Source organism: Cephus cinctus, unplaced genomic scaffold (assembly GCF_000341935.2).
Source record: "Cephus cinctus unplaced genomic scaffold, Ccin1 Ccin1_scaffold0171, whole genome shotgun sequence".
In the NCBI taxonomy this organism is placed as follows: domain Eukaryota; kingdom Metazoa; phylum Arthropoda; class Insecta; order Hymenoptera; family Cephidae; genus Cephus; species Cephus cinctus.
Window position 1 is genome coordinate 391735 of NW_014332895.1, and position 20093 is coordinate 411827.

The 20093-nt window shown below is 37.9% G+C and overlaps 2 protein-coding genes and 1 long non-coding RNA gene across 6 annotated transcripts; 2 read left to right on the forward strand and 1 right to left on the reverse strand.

Moving 5' to 3' along the window:
• Window positions 1–1805: 1805 nt before the first annotated feature.
• Window positions 1806–9036, forward strand: LOC107264508 (trypsin-1). 2 transcript variants are annotated; one of them, XM_015732835.2, is made up of 10 exons: window positions 1806–2614; window positions 5423–5923; window positions 6025–6069; window positions 6603–6854; window positions 7335–7420; window positions 7505–7590; window positions 7660–7797; window positions 7877–8013; window positions 8095–8252; window positions 8367–9036. In XM_015732835.2, exons 2-10 carry the CDS (start codon window positions 5428–5430, stop codon window positions 8523–8525), a joined length of 1557 nt encoding a protein of 518 aa, XP_015588321.1. In that variant the 5' UTR covers window positions 1806–2614; window positions 5423–5427; the 3' UTR covers window positions 8526–9036. The 2 variants fall into 2 exon arrangements, with proteins under 2 accessions (XP_015588321.1, XP_015588322.1); XM_015732836.2 differs by lacking the exon at window positions 6603–6854 and having other exon boundaries at window positions 1813–2614.
• Window positions 9037–15930: 6894 nt separating this feature from the next.
• Window positions 15931–19491, reverse strand: LOC107264446. Of its 3 annotated transcripts, XR_003058801.1 has the most exons (6): window positions 18775–19491; window positions 18488–18601; window positions 17944–18362; window positions 16648–17271; window positions 16225–16335; window positions 16017–16154 (listed from the first exon to the last, which is right to left on the reverse strand). XR_003058801.1 is itself a non-coding variant. In XM_025081720.1 (3 exons), the coding sequence occupies exons 1-3, from the start codon at window positions 16893–16895 to the stop codon at window positions 15947–15949; spliced, it is 567 nt and encodes a 188-aa protein (XP_024937488.1). In that variant the 5' UTR covers window positions 16896–16918; the 3' UTR covers window positions 15931–15946. The 3 variants fall into 3 exon arrangements, 1 of the variants encoding a protein (XP_024937488.1); XR_003058802.1 differs by lacking the exon at window positions 18775–19491 and having other exon boundaries at window positions 16760–17271; window positions 18488–18764; XM_025081720.1 differs by lacking the exons at window positions 17944–18362; window positions 18488–18601; window positions 18775–19491 and having other exon boundaries at window positions 15931–16154; window positions 16648–16918.
• Window positions 16059–17942, forward strand: LOC112493881. Its single transcript, XR_003058803.1, has 2 exons — window positions 16059–16163; window positions 16727–17942. It is a non-coding gene; the product is annotated as an uncharacterized LOC112493881 (long non-coding RNA).
• Window positions 19492–20093: the final 602 nt, after the last annotated feature.

The window sequence follows — 20093 nt, forward strand, 5'->3', positions numbered from 1 at the left end:
TACAAAATAACTATAACTTTATAGGCCGGTGTGCCTTGAAAGTCACATAGTGAATATATCGCAATAAAATTGTTTAAACGCAAAAATTTGTTTTCATTTGCATATATAGGTTTATAATTTCTGATTTTTCGTTCCCACAATTTTGTTGGGGTTAAAAGAAAAATTCGGCCCATAGAGGGTTAATCTCAGTTCCTCTCCCGGACCCTTCATTATCTCGCTTATTTATGAACCGGTTTTAATGAAATTTGATGTTTACTGGTTTGCTACATCTTTCATGTCTATGAATAAAAAAGAATTCTATCCCTAACTTCAATTTTAACCCTCCTTTACTCCTTAAGGGAGGAAGTACCTTTAAGCGGGCCAAAATAAGCAACTTTTAACGAATTTTGTTGTAAAGGAAAAATTTATTAGAGATTCTTGAAACGTTTAGTATTATTTGTTTGTACTTTGCACTATTAAAAAATAAATGTTTGTGTTATAAAATATTTCGAAATGGCTGCTGTATGGCACTGTCAATGGAGACGTTTGCGGCGCGAGTTGTTCGATCTCGTACACTTTAGAGTCCTTTGTATTGATCTGAAACACTGGGAAAAGAACATTTCTCATTTTTAACGTTCATATTTTCCATTTGAACCTAAAAAAGATGATAACAATTGAGAATTAAAAAAATCACACATGTCTTGAAGAAATGTTTGAATTTCACAAGAAATATAAACTATATTTATCGGTAATAAAATAATTTTTAAAAACCTCTTGGTTCAAGTGGAAGGTAATATTGTTGATTATATGTATACGTAAAAAATAATTTTTGAATTATCTCGCACGAGATCTTCGAAAATGTGGTTTTGAGAGAAAACCGTTCGTGGCGCGTTTCAAAGTCGAGCGCAGACGAGTCACGTTCAGAGGCTAGAAAATCGTAAGGACTTCGAATTTCGCTTTAAAACTTTGGACTCACATTCTTGAAATGTTCAACAAGCATTTTATGGAAAAATCCCATTTTGACATTTTTGAATTTTCTAAAGGTATCTCCCCTTTTCAAAAGAGAATAAATAACAACTGATTGCAAATATAAAAATATGGTTCCAATGCACATCCAACATACAATTGTTGAATCGAAAACCAACCTTTTCGAGGTACGTAATCACCTTAATTTTCTTCTTTTCATTTTTAAATGAAAAACAAAAAATGTATAAAATTTCATTTCTCCCTGTTCACCAGTTGTCGGGTTTCTTTTTGAAAACCGTACCTCTTTATTTTCTCAGAAGATTCAATTGCTTGAATATCACGTTCTTGACTCATGCGATTTCAGAGACACGGATACCCTTTGGATCATCTACCGCCCCCGCTTTCTCCCCTTAAAAAAGTAAAAATTGCAATTTCGTCTCACACGTATCTAATAATTTTCAACTAAGAATATTTCTGCTAAATTTCATTCTTCTAGTTTTAATGGTTTCCAAAAAAACTAACCGTTCAAATAAACAATAAACTCCTATTGGCTACGTTCTCTATACTTTCGTAATACAGCTGCTCATTAGAAATAGACAGGGCTTCGCCGTCGTCTGCAGTTGTCATCTTTTTCCTTCAGCCGACCATTTTTACTATGTCTGTACGTAGTCTACATATACTGTACGTCGGTGGTTACTAGCGTCAAAAGATTCCTGCTACTCGTTCAATTTTTTATCTGACAAAGAGAAATGGAAAATAAGGATAAAGAAGGATAACGACAGATAGTCATACGATCCAGAACGAGTCACCGGCCAAGTAAAATGGTGGGAGGACTGGTGGTCTTTGAGAGAGTTTTATATACCGAAATGAAACTACAAACTGGAGAAAGTGAGAGCCAACGTAGGCTATACGGTTGGTACCGGTAACCATCAGGCAGGCAGGCTGGCAAGTGAGCGAGTAAGTAAGTAAGCTGGCAGGCAGAGAGATAGTCAGGAAGGCCAACATCGGGACTAGGTGCTTGGTGTAGAGCCTGTAGCCATCAGTCGACCGTGTAGAGGCTCTCACGGGTCTACACACGCGGCTCTCAGTGTCCCTAGTAATCGACTACAGGTTTAACATTTCCGTACAAACATTTAACAAGTCCGAATGTAGCTGATATTTGAGAATATCTAGTCCCGGGTGTCGGTTCGCGGGTCCAGCTGCAAGTGCACTTAAAAGTAATCCGGTTACAGTGGTTCCTCTTGGTTTCCGGCTTGAATTTCAAAATTTCCGAAATTTCGAAATTTCTATTTTGTATTACATTTTTCGTTCTTCCTTTTACTCTTGAGACAAGAATGGTACTTTTAAATAATCAGTGAGAAATACGGCAAGGAACTCTTTTACCCTGGAATTGGATTCTGTTATTTTGAAGTTGAACCACCGGAAGCCGCAATTGGAAATGCGGAACGAGGAATCGAATGGGACTCATCGAGGATACGAGAGAAGCGCGAATTTTGATTTAGTGTGAAAGTGATACCTTGGTGCTGTTGTGATTTCTGTGCTGCTAGAAAGTGTCGATTTCCTTTCTTCTTCAACATTTCTTTTCTTTTTCGTCCTTTTCTCGTGAGAGCCGACGCACGTAATTTTATTTGGAAATTTGGATTGACCGACGATACTTTACAGAAAGTCGGTGAGTGATGTTTTTTTATTTATATATATTTTTTATATATAGATGTTAATTCCAATAAGCTAGGTTAGATATATTTTGCGATGGTGGGATCTTGTTCGACCTGCGACATGTTTTTCGAGAAATTGTACAAGAAAGGCATAAGGAAAATGGCGAATCCCCTATACGATGAATTTTGAAAAGATTTTGGTCATGGAAAAAGCCAATACCTACTAATCGAGCACCTTATAGTAAGTGAAAGTATTGCCGTTCTCATATAGAAAATTGGTGTTTACCAGACTGATTCAACCTTCCGTATTAATATAGAAATTATCATTTAATCAACCGTTTGTGTCCCTCATGGCTCGCCTCTCTCTTTTTTTCTCTTTAACTTAAATATAAATCCAGTAACTGTAATAAGAGAAAAAAAAACGATATTGTTTAAACAACAATTATCATTAATATCTTCGAAGTAGATTATTACTTGATAATAGCATGCTAACGATACGTTTAAACGTCAAACGAAAAAAGGTAGAACAAAAAAGGGATATCGTTACACAATGGAAAGTGTTCACGGCAAACTGATATCGAGGAATCAGAGCGTGAAGAAAGCACACTTCAAGGTCGCGGAAAATTTCTTTAAACCCATTATACGGTCTATACAGACACTGGCAAAAGTTAGCAAATACCAAATCATAAAATCAAATAGTGAAAATGACAACAGTATGGAAACAGTATTAGACATTAAGAGAGAGAAAAAAAAATTCTATCTCAGACAGATGGCACACGTCTCTCTCATCTCAAGTCACGAGAGTAAAATTCTCACCACTCCACCTAAACCACGGAAACTTTCTTATGTTCAGAAGGTGAAAGTTCTTAGCCAATAAAAAGTATGGGTATCGCTCATCATAAATCAATCGAAGGGTCCTCTATGAGATCCTGACGTAAGTCATTCATTGTCATAATCATCTTTTGCACTTTTTTTTATGTCAATAGAAAAAAATTCTTTCTCTGTACAGTGTATCACAGTCACAGCAATAGCAGCATACATTGTCTTCGTCCAATCAATGGCTTATCATTGTATTCCTAGGAGTAACGAGAATTCCATAAGCGCTGGATTCGGATTGGCGAAAAATCCCATGAACGTGAACTTCATCGTGACGAGAGCCACTTTCACTTCCTACGACAGAGCCAATGACCTAGTAACACTTCGAACCGTTCACTGTAAATCAGTTGGTACAGTGTGGTAAACACTTCATGGCCGTCGAGTAATAACAGTGGCACTGCCACACGCTGCGATGCTTCTAATTCACGTTGTACAGATACACGCGAACGATATAGTATATTTGATGTGATTCCAGGCATATACTGTATGCCTGGAAAAGTAGTACACTACTAGAAAAGAAAAAGAGGGGGGGGGAGGCCCATTAGAATAATTGCAATTAACGTTAAATAAAGGCTCATTTCGCAGCAATTGTTACTGGGGCAAGTGAGGTCGTAGACGGTGTGGATGATTTTTGTTGTTGAAGATTTGAGAATAGCTCCACAGTCGGAGAAAGGAAACCAAGACAATAAGAAATTACAAAAGGGTGTCAAGATTGTTATCTCTCGAGTAATTTTATGCTCGTTAATGTTTCTTTATCGTAATGTATTTGCTTAACGAGAGTATGATGAATATGAACGTATTATAGGTGGAATTGGGATGCGTAGTGTACACGTAGAAGAAATTTGTGTATGTACTTTACTTTTTTTTTGTGGGGGGCGGGAGGGGGTGTTACTTAGCATCTTGCTGGTACGAAAAGTTATTGCTATTAGTCATTTTGCGAGTTCCGGGATGAGTTCTTTTACTTTCACTCACTGCGCTCATTATGGCACGATTATGTAATTGTATGTATTCGCTTATATTTGAACATTGACGCGTGGCGGTTAGTGAGTAGTGACATCATTTTGGTGAACGTAGAACATTGAAGAATTTTTCAAAGTAAAAAGTTGTTTATATATTTGTGTGTAATTGGAATATTGGATGGCTGACGGTGAAATTTATGAGAATGTAGAATGAAGCCTGACCGGTCTAGAAAATCTGGAATTGACTCTAATGGAGATAGAAAGACTTTAGAGAGTACAATATTGAAATACTTGTATTGGTGAAAACCAGTTTTTGTCAGACATAGACAAAGTAATCTTATTGTGGGGAATCCCAGGATGTACACTATTCATTGTAGGACCGTGTCGTATTTTGTTGATCTTATCCTCGCAATTTCTTTTTTATTTCTTCATTTTTTCTTCAGTGGCTCAAGTCGGGATCTTTGATGTACCTGACCAGGAGATACCCGAGGAGTTTTTTTTATTTTCAAAAATTGTATTATTTTTTTCTAAAATGTTTTGACGTTGTACAGATATGGTGCTGCCATCATTAAGAAATGCGTAGTTACAGTAGTTTAAAGAAAGAAAGCATTAGTCTAATGAGTCTACGCCTTTGGATAATATGAAATTCTTTCACGTGGTGCTGTATTGCCACACGGCACAGTAAGTAATAACGAGGGCCAGTCGAATATGTCACAAGGAATGCTGATCACATCCGGTTTGATATTTCCGGTCGATTTGCCGTCTGTTACAATGATAATCGTGGAATTACTTTCCCCTTCGTAATTATGCGGAAGCGCTTGCGTTACAGGAGCGTAATTTTATTAATAAAAATCATGATCTTTCTCTTTCCTTATCTTCATCAAGTCTCTCCAATAATACTTTCACTTATTGTAGTATGGAATTAGCATTGCGCAAGTTGATGCTCCTCTATTAATTTTTAATGTTTCTCATTCTTTGACTTTGCAGTGATAATGAAGCTGGCCAATTTGCAACTCCGCTTTCTCCTAGTGCTCGTGTTTATCTTGAGTACAAGTTGGGTATCCGGAAGTGATTCAGATATATTGAAAATTGAAAGGAGCCAGGAGGCAAATTTATTGGAGGATATCCAGCTAGACGGAAATGCCGCTACTAATTTTAATAATAGGACAGGAAGCACCGATATTGTCAGAAGGAAAAGATATGTCAGATTCCCATCGGCACCGGGTCATCCTTACGAAGTCCCCGCAACCGGAAGGGCTGCTGGGTATACTGGTAATTATTTTGGATCTCAGTATCCTCAGTCTTGGAGGCAACACAAAACTGCATGGAGGAGTCCGGTAGCTGGTGCCGATTACGTAAGACCTGTCATGGGTCATAGAACTCCACGATTGATCTTTCGCGACAATGACTTCCCGTCATCCTTCGGCATTTCCGGTACATCGTTCTTTCAATCGAATCAACTGCAGGAACCGGATGACGATATTCGAGGTACTGCAATACGATTAATTCATCATGAGAATCTTGGTATACATACAGCCATTCATTTTTCAGTTTCACTTTGTGTGCAATAAAAAAAATGTTTCTTTTAGATTATCGTAAGCAGATTTTCAACGAGTTTCCTAGAGTCGATACCGGTAAGATTATCGTTTTTCTTATATCCAGGGAAAATCTGCATTAAGAAGCAGCTATTTCTACCTGTCCTTTATATTTATACAGGGCTATTTCGTTCCAAGCGCACCAGTCAAATTTAACATCTGTCTTTTAAATTGACAACCACTTGACAATGCTTTACAACAATCTGGGACGTTTGAACAGAATAGTCTTGATATATACAGGGTATACTATGGATAATCCTGAAATTCCCTTGAGACACTAACGTCGTGCGTTCTTTTCCCCTCATTATCTTTGTCTCCATAAAAGCTTCTCGCTGGCTTTTTCTTCTTCTTCTACTTCTTATCTCACATTCCTGTATAACAAACTTGCCCTAAATGTGGCCCGGGTTGTATGTAGTATGCAGTATTAGTAACAGAATTCGATGGAACTCGCGCTATCCAATTGCACTTGTGCCGTCGAGGAGGAAAAAGAAAAAAGGAAAAAGTATCAGGAAAATTTTTTTTTCATAAAACAAGGAAAAAACACGTTGAACGTTTGGCTATGGTATGTGCAGAGACACGAAAACGTAAGAGATCACCTTGGGAGGGCGACGATTCTTTATGCGTCGATGGCGGAAGCTGCGAATTCTTTCTAATGTGCTGGATGTCCGCCGGGCTTTTGGATGGCGCTTGCGGCGGCATTATGTTCGCCTGCTGTAAACGAAAAGGCGCGAAATCTAGCTCAGATTATAACACGCTCGACTCGCCTAAAGATCAGACTCACCTGCTTGCGATGAAGTCGTACACGAAGACCATCAATGACAATCGTAAGTCCCTTGCATGACATCCCCAAGACATGAAAATGGATCAGACACGCTATAGGATGACTTTATGAAAATCCATGACTTTCTTCTCTATTTTCAATTTTTTTTTTTTTTTTTTCAAGACTGTGACTGTTTCTGTTATATTCCCCATTTCTGCACTTTCGTTTATCACTCACTTGTACCTGGCTATTCTTAGCTTCTTTCTTACTATACATATGCATCTTTGCCTGCCTGCGCGTGAGATTCTATTGTTTCGGCTTTCGTAACTAATTGACATGATGAGCTGCGATGCTGTACGCTTTTTTAATTTAATCATTAGATTGTTTTTTCTTTTATTTATCTCTGGGTTTCATCCTGACAAATCAAGGATACCATTGAAAATATTCGCGTGATTAACCTGTGCCACATTCAGTTGCAACGTAATTTCATGATTTTCCATTTTTTTGTGGTTGAATTGTCTCAACAAAAATTTCTTTATTTTAGGTTGCGGTATCTCAGTTTCCAAGCAGACTGCACAGAGACGTATTGTCGGTGGGGACGAGGCTGGTTTTGGCAGTTTTCCCTGGCAGGTAATTGTTTTTTATAAAAAAATATAATTTATAGATTAATGACATTTTGCTTTTTTTAAACTCCGTCTGATATACTCTTTCCAGGCGTATATCAGAATAGGATCTAGCAGATGCGGCGGGACTTTAGTGAATCGTTATCATGTGGTAACTGCTGGACACTGCGTAGCTAAGTAAGTTGAGTCAAATAAATATTTAATTGGACAGTTTAGATAATTAATAATTTAATAATGACAAATCAGGGCGTCCGCACGACAAGTGCAGGTCACTCTTGGAGATTACGTGGTGAACTCAGCTTCAGAAACCTTACCGGCTTACACGTTTGGCGTTCGAGAAATTCGCGTGCATCCCTACTTCAAATTTACACCCCAGGCTGACAGGTAATTTTATGGAATGAATATGCACTGCAATTAGTAAATAAATATAAAACAGTTAACGGTATGTAATATATTGAAATAGATTTGACGTGGCGGTACTTCGACTGGATCGACCTGTACATTACATGCCTCATATAGCACCTATTTGTTTACCTGAGAAAAATGAGGACTTCCTGGGTCAGTACGGCTGGGCTGCCGGCTGGGGTGCTTTGCAAGCAGGTAAATAAATTAGTAGGAACACCAATTTATTTTATTCATAAGACAATTTCATTTTGTGACTGTGATACCTCTTCTTCGTAGGATCACGACTGAGACCTAAGACTCTACAGGCGGTGGATGTTCCTGTGATAGATAATCGTGTATGCGAGAGATGGCACCGTTCAAATGGCATAAATGTCGTCATCTACGACGAGATGATGTGCGCTGGTTATCGGGGTGGCGGGAAGGATTCTTGTCAGGTAAATTAATACAATTTGTAATCAATCGTTAACAAAATTCTATTAATAGATGGTACAGTCGATACTTTGTCATCACTGACTTTCACTGTAAATACATTATATTTCCTATTGTAGGGCGATAGCGGTGGACCATTGATGATGGAAAAGACCGGCAGATGGTATCTGATTGGTATTGTATCCGCTGGATATTCCTGCGCCCAACCTGGACAACCTGGCATCTATCACCGGGTAGCGAAGACCGTCGATTGGATATCCTATGTGATAAATTCGTAGCGTTTTGTAAAAGAGAAAGAGAGAGAGAGAGAGAGAGAAAGAAAAAAGTGTCGAGTATAAAGTAGGAATGAGGAAGAGAGGAAATCGTTGAAGCTAGAGGAACTTTAACCTCGATGCTGTAATCTTGCTGTCTGCGTTGCAACGTAACAGCGCAGATGATCATCTTGTAATTTATTCATCCAATTAATGATCTACTGTACGGTCAACCCTAATTGTAAAATATTTATCAACTCGAAAATTCTTTTCGTCACGTTCCTCGAGACTGTTTGATTAATACACGTGTCATTGAACCTCTCATGGTGAACCTTTAATGTTAGCAATAGCTTTTGATTATGTCATTTTTTTTTTGTTTTAGATAAGTAGCTTTCTATTGTGAGTGCAAGCGCGCGTGAGTCGTAACGATTGTGTGTGTTTTTTATATATAGTATACATGTCGATGTACAGCGAACAAAAGTTAGAGTTAGTATCCTCCGATACTATTTTTATTTGATAAATCAAAATGGTGGAAGAATTTCTTTTGACAATGAATTTATAAATTACTGCCAAATATCAGTTTATTGAAAATGTTCACTCGTATCCCACAGTTTCCTTGTGTATTGCTGATGACTGGTACAATATGTATTATTTCTTGTTGTTGCTATTTTTAGTCCAGAATTATGAAGGTAAGAGAATATACAGTTTAAAACGGTTCTGTGATGATATTCATGTTTAGTTGTAGTGTTGGGTCTGCGTTGTACATACAGGCATACGTGCAGGTTTCCTTAACATTAAATACTTTCCATTTTAATTCACATTTTCTAATTGTAAGTAAGTAATTATTTTCTGCGTTCTTGCACAAGCATTTACTGGTTTAATGGTACCTTTACATTTTTAATCATCTTGAATGAATATGAACGATGACACCTGTAGCAATGAAAGTTTTGAAAGCATATTATTACATTTGCTTTTTATTTTAGTAAATACAGTGCCAGTGACATATATACACATACGTATATATTAGCATTTCTACTATGCTCTTGATAATGTAAAACGATATCGAATAATTTTTAAATGATTTTACTAATTAATTTTATACCTATATTAAATAAACAGTGATATTGTCAAAAGATATATATTTTTCTGTCCGAAACATTTTTCTATTTAATGGCTATCGTAAACTAACTGTTTATTCGTCGCAGTGTAACGAGTAATAACTCTTTAAGTTAATGAGTATTACTATTAAATTGTTTTTACCATAAAATTAGTGTTATTAAAGGAAACATTTAATATTTTAATATTTTGAGATCTATTGGATTTATTTTACAAATTCTGAATCCTCTTTCGCATCAAATCTGTGTCAAGGTAATTCTTTCAATGAGAATGGGAATTAGATGGGTACCTTAATGAGACATAATTATGTTGAATCTACAGTAACAAGGAGTATATGTATGTAGGAAGAAACAGGTAAGGTTATCGGCACTTAACAAGAAATAACTGCTGTTAAAAATCAAGAGTTTTATTGTAGTCTCTTATGGGCAAATCGTCACAGCCGCGCTGTCAACGGATAATATATTGTACTTAGCGATTAAATGTATACATAACCAATATCCTAAGACATTCCCTGAAGTTTCCAGATTTCGTAGATATGTGGAAAAGATGCGCTTACCGAATATTTTACTCTGGTATATGAAGTTAAATAAGTAATGGATCCAACCATATATGGATTTTGTCTTATGTATGTCGTCAAGATGGTTACTTGAATGAAAAGATCGACACCAACCACACAACCGTCGTAATGTTTTTCAACTTACTAAATAACTAAATACGATTAATTCATGCATGTAAAATCATAGTTTATATTGTTAAAATTATTTGGATCTTGAAATATCTTTATCTTCAATGACCTCATGAAGGAATGTCATTTGAATGTGTGCTGCGAAAGGACTAACTTGGGTTATAAGAAGATTCATGACGGTCACATTTTTAGTCCTATTGGAGTCATACGTGACTAATGAGAAATTTCGCCAATCCAACAATATAGTTTAAGTAGTTGGCACCTACATTGTAAGTATCCTCAGCATCTTCAAAATTATGAAAGGCATGGCGTCAGATATACCACCCATCAAGTGCTGCCCTCTGTTAGCGTCAAATCTTTCAACTACAAACCTGAAGCAGGAAAACCTGTAACCTGGCACAGTGTACTGCAACGCATTAATAGTAAAAATACGGAAGTGTCCAAACTCTATACAAGAATTCTATAACTTCCATTGTAATAAAACTACATGGTTAACTTTACACGGAATAAGGGGAAATTACGATTTCTTCAGCCCTTTAATCAGATGATCGTCTATGATTGTATTTTTTACAAAGAAAAAATAATGTTCGAAGCTCATTGTATCAACTGCTCAAGTTTTCGAGATAAACAGCGTTAAAGTCAGAATTAAGTAATATAAATTTTTAAGGGTTAGGCCGTTGTAGGATTTTCAAAAAATCGATTTTTGTTTGTTAAAAAGGTACTTTAGTATCTATAGAACTATATTCCAAAAGATTATGTGCGTCAAAAATCCCTAAGTCGATTTTCGTATTCTAGGTATTGAAACATTATTCATATCCTGACTTTCTACAAACTTTAAACGCGTTTATCTCAAAACTACATTTTTCAAGTCGGCCGAACTCATAACTCAAACAAATTTCAACCGATTCATTTGAAATTTTAACTGTACATTTAGAATTATGTCTTCTAAGGCAGTACGTAGGATTTTTTCATTATACTGCATAGTTCCTTTTTTATAAACAATTTCCTGATGATTTTTTCATGGCATTTTATACTTTTCGATTTAGAAATGCGCCATTTTGGCAAAAATCAATATATCGAAAAAATCCTACGTACTTCTATAGCTGTTGTCATAAAGAGAATTCTTTGGCTTTTCATCGTAATTTAAAAATTGCAGGAGATACTAGTTCGGCCGTATAAATAAAGGCGTCATCGGAGAAATGCTGTGCAGTCGCCATTTTGACATGTGTCGCTTTGAAAAAATTATTTTTTATAGTTTATTACTTGTATAATAAACACCTTATTTTGTAATTCCAATTTATTTCATAGTTCTGCTGAAAAAAATTCACAAAATACGCCTATTTTCTCCGCATCTACAGTGGTCTAACCCCTTAAATAATACTTTGATTTTCAAAGCCCCAGTTAGTCTAACGGTTGTTCTTCGTATTATCTTTGACTAAAACAATAGTGCAAAAATCATTGTTAGCATACTTCGTTTAGAAACCTTGGCAAAATCAAAGCAGTTTGAAACCAGTGTTCTATATTATTATTGATCTTGACAGTATTTTAGTTAAAAAGAATTGTCAGTCAGAAGGTGCCTTCAATTCTACATCGTTGAAACGTACACACATTAGTTATAACAGAATGAAATTGTACATGACAAAAGAGTAACAAAAACACAGTTTAAGAGTGCACGCATACGTGTTTTGTTACATTTTCATATGGGTTTCATTAGTTTGATTTGGATTGGGTCCCACTCTTAAGATACTATTATAGAGCGCTGCAAGTTTCCCAATACCTCAAGCAGATGGAGTTATAATACATAAAGGATCCACTGCGTTTTCAAGAGTCTTTTGAATTGTTATGCTGACAGTAGCAAATTTATAACGTTGCCCAATAGAGAGTAAGTACGTATAAGCTCTTATACCATCTCCGTACAATAAAATTATAGCAAGATAATTAAGTCAACTAGCTCAACTAGTCGAAAAAGGGATTCAAAGTAACAAATTTCCAAATTTGTTCTTCATCCCTTAGTCTCAACATCATGATTAATAAAAGCAGCAAGAAATATTTGCATGCTGCAGATAATTTCACAGTGTCTCAAAGTTCCATGTCATTGACCTCACAGCACATCCATACACCCACACGTACGTGTATCCATGGACAAGGATGCAGGCCGGTTTTAGGGCAGGCAAATGCTTCAATTTGCAATAAATTATTCTGAGTTATTGAAGTGCCGGGCTAACGATATTCCCAAGTTGTTTCAACGAGTCGGAGTATTTCCAAAGTCCTATGGAATCTTTTATGCTGTCGTTATACTAGTATTTACCATATCGTTTCTTTGTTCTCCTACCTTATAAAAGGATAAAAAATAAAGAAAGAAATAACAGTCAGATTCAAACGTGGTATCCGACAAGCTGCGGTTCATCCGATACCGGCCCAGTCTGCCGGTCAATTTCAGGAAAGGATCCTGGGACGTGCTCCCTGGGGCAGGTTTAGTAAGTGCGTCCTCCTTTACAGCACGCAAGGTCTCGCGCGCGGTATATAAATAGAAATCCAGTAGGTCCCGCCGTGCGAAGTCGTGACGCTGGTGGAGGAAGGCGCTTGGAATTCAACATGATACCTACGTAGGTCGCGGAGGATGCCACGGGAATCGGCGGGTGTGTCATTGATCCCGATAGGAGCATATATAGATTATTGACAGGAGTACATAGCAAACGACTTTTAACAAAAGGAACATATTGCTTATATAAAGATAATGAAAAAAAAAATCCAAGTTAAAAGATTGACCTCACTGAATATCGATGAAAGCAAATCTATAAAAAGTAGAACCCAGTAGAGCTTCTTGTTACCTTCTAAAATCCTCATCATCGGTGTCCATCCTTCGTAGCATTCCTTTCTAAATGTAATAGTTAATTTTCTAACTGCGAAGAAAACAAGTGGAATCATTTGATACGTGCAACCAAATGAGTACATACGGCCTTGCCGCGACCTTCGCTACATCGCATGTACGTCCCCAGGCGTTTTCATCTTATAGTTCTCACCTGGTAACTTCCTCTGAAACTTGCGATTAGACTGTACACAAAAACTGTCAGACCAAGAGACCAAAGAAATATGTCGATCCGTCCGTACTTTCAAGTAACAAGTTAAAATTGGGAATGATGGTCAGATGGCGGTACAGGATGCCGTAGATAGGATCTGCAAAGCCTCTGGAGTCGATGGGAGCAGAAACAAGCATATCCTGGACAGTAACGTTTCCACGCACGAAGGCGGCAAAGAAAATTTTTAATGCCATTCAGGTATAACGTGGAAAAAGATGGAGGTTTAAGTAGGTAGCACGACTGGAAACGACGATGGACCCGTTAAACTTGCATTCCTGAAGGCGCCAATCTTCATAAAAATGCTGATTACCGCGAGCATATAATATCATACATTACTCTTATTATCATATGTACTCGTTTTTAAAAATATAATAATAATAATATATGTTCATCACTACATGGAGGTACGGTGCAACCGAACGGAGCATCTTCATTTTCATGTATGCCTCTGTACTGTCGTTACCAGTACCAGCAGTGCGCATGCGCAATGAGGTATTTTACATATACTGCCGCGTGTATTTTTAGCTACGACGATCTTATCAGGCTAAGAAAATTGCGGGAGCCCCCAGGATAAGGCGAGGGGCGTATCATAAAGAAGACCTCGTTAAAAAGTTCAGCAGGTAATATACCTTCGAGTGCACTCCATTTATTTCTTTTCATTTTATTACGTACGGCAAGATTGCGCGAGGACTTGTCCGAAGCGGTGTTGAAAACTAAAACGAACAATTAATGTCATTAATAATGAGCAACAAAGAGAGACGATTAATTGAGTATAATAATTGAAAAATAATTCATGGTTAAACTCATATATTTTTCTTTGAATTATTATAGTCGTGATTCAATTTTGTCTTACATTCTCTCTCTCTCTCTCTCTCTCTCACTCACTGACTCACTCACTCACTTACATTGTACGTATACCCGCATGGACAGTTTTACAAATGATTATATCCTTTTGCATCTGTCCATCGTAAGAGAGTTCTCTTGCTCTTGCCTATCCCCATCCTCTTCTTCTTTTATATTTTCTCCAATATTAACCCAAGCTCTAGCAAACAAAGCATAAAGACGTCGAGACGCAGCAACGGCGCATTCGCAAGAAGTGTCCTTTTTCGCAAGAGAGGTCGAACGGGCCGCTTGTTTTTTTTTTCAAAATGAGTTTATTATTCGTCAGGTAGGCCCGACTAAACTCCCCATCTACGTATTTTAAGGTGCGTTCACACAATGAATTATTCATTAACCCAAAGCCAATAATAATTACGTATTATGAAACAAGCTGACCAATTTTCAGATGTACATTGTTGTCGCCATGACAACCACCAAGTATACAACTAAATCCAGACCACCATTCCTAAGGTCCATAATGGTATCATGCTGGAGAACCGCGTTCGGAATACTTGATAACAGTTTGACTACATGCTGTGAATGGAGCCTAACGTTGCCACGACATGCAAAATGCATCAGCGTAAATGTCAGGGTCACAACGGCGACGTTGCAGACTCTCGGACAAATACCAATTAAATGCCAATGCCTTTCGTAGATTTATTTATAAAGACTCCCGCGCCTTTATACGTATGACTTTGATATTCTTGGTGACGTGTGAAAAATACAGAAACCTTTATCTAGGGCTGAGGTCCAATGTAAACCGGATCCAATCAAGACTGCAACATAGATACAAGATTAAGAAGTGTAACAGTATATACTTATAACTTATTTTCATTAATTACCACGACACATTATATATGACCTTACACGTCTTATATCGTGTATAGCAATGATTTTTAACAAAACACCCAATACATTCGTAGCGTTCTAGAGGAAGCGGTACTCGACGTAACTATCGCAATTATAAAGAAAAATATTATCTCCATACACGAAACGAAGTAACGCAGTGTACATTTGATGGTCATCGATATCTATATGAATAGTTGGATATATATATGCATACAGGCGTCTCCGGATATGTGCTGGTGGCGCCGGGATAAAGAAATGCCTCGAGCAAAATGCCTATTTATTTTTTCTTCAGCAGTTATTTTTTTGCATCTCCCTCCTTCTCTTTCTTTTGGGCTTAACTCGATCTAACATCCTTGTCCAATCCCGACGTCATGATTCGAGAATTTACTTGCCTGCAACGGCTAGCCACACAATCTCGAGGTCTCACAGAGACTAAGATGTCGAACCTGCTAACGGATCCAGTAGGAATTTAAAGAATTCAGAGACTGACCCATCCATCGGTATAATCCAGACTTTCAGAAAATTTCGTTGAGACGATTGGATCGGCGTATATAAAATATCAGTGAAAAAGTGCAGTAATGAAATATCTTTTGTGGTAGTATACAATGTATTTTATTATACAATTACTTTCTTGCTATCCTTATCAGGGAGGAAGGGAGGCCCATTTTTTGTTCCCAGACAGAGCTCCAGTATCTCGGGTGTCCTTTGAGTTGGGAAGGATGACAAGAATTTATTAGCTTCACGCAGCATGATTATCATGTAACGAGCACAATTTTTATCTCGATAGAAAACAAAGTGGAGGTCAGCTTCTTTGAGTGAGGGGCTGAGGGAGGGATTAGTCAGTTATGAGAAATTCGCAGTTGGCCAACGGGAGGAGGACACGAAAAGGACATGGAATCCTTCGGGTATCTTCGGATGGAGTAGTGCGAGTCCGAGCCATTTGCTGTTGGGATTCGACTGGCCGGACTAGTTAATAAATTATCGTTCAGCGTCCGCGGCCATCTTTGTCTCGCTGGTTCGCGAGGAATGCGGAATGTTTTGCCAGTGCTACAAAAGGTACAGTACAACGTTAAATAAATGAATGGAACAAATTTTTTTATTTCAAAAAAGAACCCACCTGATCCGCATTAACCATCCGATACAATGTGCACGTAATTTTAACTGGCAGGATCCATAGGACGAGGTAGTCATAGATAAATAAACTTGTCTAAGACCCCAAGGTGCGGTTCTGAGAAAAAGTTGTCATTGATATATCAAATACAAAAAACGCATGTAACTGCCTATTTTCCCCTAAACTACTAACTATTAGGATATACATGAAATTTGAACGTCAGGGATTCCCGCGATTCGGGGAATGCGGATCAGGCCTCATACGGGCGCAATGCCAAGAGTGTATGAGAACAGGTTGGGCCTAACCAACGCAAGAGTGACGCCATCTTATATGGTAGGAGGGCGAGTGAGCTATTTCACATAGCATTAATTAGAATTACGCATGGCCTTACTTTGAAATAAACGAAAAAGTTTTGTTATCTTAATTTACCTCAAATTCAAATTTCTTTTTTTTTCCCTCAACAACAACTGTAAGATAGTCAAATGACAATGATGAATACCCATTGTAGATTCATTCATCCCCATCCCACCAGATATCCCACCTTTGGACCTCGCGAGAGGGTTATGCGGGGCACCAGGTTTGACTCCTTGGCGCTGCCCCACCAGAAGACCAAGGAAGATGCTTCTCGTTCTCCTCGCGTGCTTTAATATGTAGATACATGTATTATCGTCACGCATACATCTCGGAGTAACCTGAGTGGAAACGGTGCTGCTCTCCTGGGCAGTGGTTAAGTGTGGTTAGTGGGTGCACACACCAGGTTCTCGTGTGCTCGCACGCCTCGCACGTTCCCCAGACTCATGAGGTTCTTTCTCTGTTACCCGCATAGTCTTCGTAACGCGTTACTGGAATAAGGAGAGGCTTGACTTTCCCATGGGTGCAACCGTGGACGCCGCACGTGGTTTTTACACAGAAGAAACATTTGCTTGGTGCAGATCCCAGAAGACAATTTTTCGAATAAACCGCAATTGACCATCCTCCCGCAGATATACTGGTGTCCTGAGTCACAAGACAAGAGACTTGGTGTATTCAATATTTCAAAATCTGAAAATCCACCTGCAAATAAAACAGTGAATTCAATTAGACACTTTCAGTGTAAATTTTCGGTGCCAAGTGTTTTTTTTTAAATAAAAACAATGATAATAATAACAGAAATTTCCAGTGACCTTTCTTCGTGGAGATTAGCGGATAAAAATAAGAAGAGAATCGACAATGGCAGTACAATGATAAGGGGTAATTAACGTGCATAATAAATGTATTATACAATGATGTGAGAATTGGATCAAAGGATGTATAATAATTGTAAGGCACATACGACTGGACGGAGTCTACAGATTGTGTACTTCAAATCATCCATTGAATCCATTGGCTACTTTTCAAAATATTATGGCCGCGTATACAGGAGGACAGAGAATATGAATAAGAAGTAGAGAAAGAAATATAAAAAAAAAGAGAGAGAAAGAGAGGCGAATATATGCTACCATCAGTGAGACTTCAATACATAGAGATCACAACGGTGGAGACTTCGATAAGCGCACAAGCAAGTTCTACCAGTTACGTAGGAGGTTTTCAGTAGTGAGGAGTAAACAAGTCAGATACATCCATTGGAATATGTGTATGTCGAAAAGAGGATATATTTAAAAGAAAAAAAATTGGAATATCAAACGGTCCCTCTTGTGCAATTCCCTTTGTTCGTTTTATACACACGTCTCTCTCTTAATTATTTACCTCAGTATATTTTATCGTCATTCCTTTGGACCTTTTCGCGTTTACCTGCCGTCACTGGATGTATTTTTAGGCGTGACATGCTTTCGCCATTGGTTGACCCACCAAGAGAATCCCGTTCCATGATGCTTACACTTCTCAACCACCGCCTAATACATCGTCAGGAACAGCATCAAATTCTAAGCACCTTCTTCGGATTAGTTTTATATTCTCATAGCGTAACTACGCTACGTCGTTGTTGTAGAGTTGAATTTGAGAGTCGCTTGATTTAGCCTCTCCTAGGCTTTGTCTGTATGTGGAGGACGGAGACATAGCCTAGAATAGGTTAGGTCAGGGCTCATTCGTCACGACGGTCTTGCTCGCTAGCTGCTGTAGAGGCAAAGATCAAGCTCAAGGACAATCAATTGGAACTGCTAGAATACCTGCGAGATAGATGTATCGTGTATACTTTCATATTATATACGACTTGGCGATGCACTTGTGGAGATAGAAGTGCTGGCCAACATGGGGAATTAGCACCAGGTAACGGGTCGATAAAGATACTTACCCTGTTTTTTTTTTCTTGGAGAGTTTCAGAAGGTCGGAACGTGGACGGTTGTGAAAGTAGTTCTCTTCGTTCAGGTGGCACCATTATCGATAAGGAAGATATCCAGTTTTCCAACTGTTTAAGCAACGAACTGGTAGATGGCGCAAGTATTTCTATAAATAACTAGTTACCTCGTGCGGTATTCAAGTAGGATTAACAAACCATGGATTAACCAATTACGATCAATGCACATGATTGGTTAATTTTACTTAACCCTGCACAATGAATATGTAATTAATCTAACATACACTGGGTAAAATTGCAGTATACGACTCCGAACTGAAGTTGGCTGCTAGTGACTTAGGTTTTTTGAGGTAACGCCATCTGCCGGATATAATGTGAATCGCATGGAACAGTCACGCCACCTATTAGAAAAAAAATGAACCATAACCGACAGAAATGGTACCAGTCGACCGTCGTGACCGGGGAACATTGAAATTCTCACTGAGCCTGAATCTGGGTGTACTTATGAATCCAAAAATATGTCAATTGTAAAATTTCGATCATTGATAACTTCGATTTGCCAAAAAACGAACCAGTTCTCACTGATCTCGTTGTTTTGCAACTATGACATTGCCAACGATATTTTTCCGAAAGAAATTCAGCATTGCATTGAATCATGTTCTTATCGCACACTGGACACTTGAAAGTCCGAGCCATAGCTCATAGGACTCATAAGTCCGTATCTTTGTGCAAAGGTGATTACCTCAATAGAAGGTTTCTCACCTAGTTTGAACAAATCTACGAATCGTATCACCATTGCAATCGATCACAATCCAATTTAAGCAAAAGAAATAATAGCACACTTGTGTTACACGCTTTGCGAGCTACTAACGAAAATCATGCTTCTACATGTTCTACGAAAGCAGACGATACATTGTAGCAAAAAAATCTCGAAACAGTAGATCAAATTTAATGCTCAATGTACAATCACAAGCTTGCACTTATACATACTTATATTTTTAAATAATATTATTTATAAATTAAATATACACATATTTAATATAAAAATATGAAATAATAACTTCATATCAAAATCAAGAGACTCGGTCGAGTCTCGCGCCAAGTACAGGCAACCGGCTGTACAACCGGCTGCTTCGAACGGGACCATGCCGAGCAAAATCGGTTTAGAATTATAAGTTTTATCACGTAAAATGTGTTTCGACACGATACCCCTGTATCCATTTCTCAGCCAATCATAGCCTTTGGTGCTCGCCGTGCAGCGGTGGTATGATTATTCATACCTCGTGCATTAATTGATGACCACCAAATGTTTTAATTAGACTACCAACCATCGGCTAGTGTTCTTGCATTGATTAATTCTTTCGAAGGGAGAATCTGTTCAGAAATATCTGTTTTATCGACCGTAAATGTGTGATGCTACACCCATATCCAGTAAATGCTGGACACTGCAATCGTTTTTTTAAATTTTTTTACGAAAACTAACGACCACCAAACATTTTAATTATGATGTTCGTTACCACCAAACGATTACGCATCGATTGAGCACCTGAAAAACTTAATTCGTTGAAAAAAAAACAAATTTCTTCTAACTTCACGGTCAAAT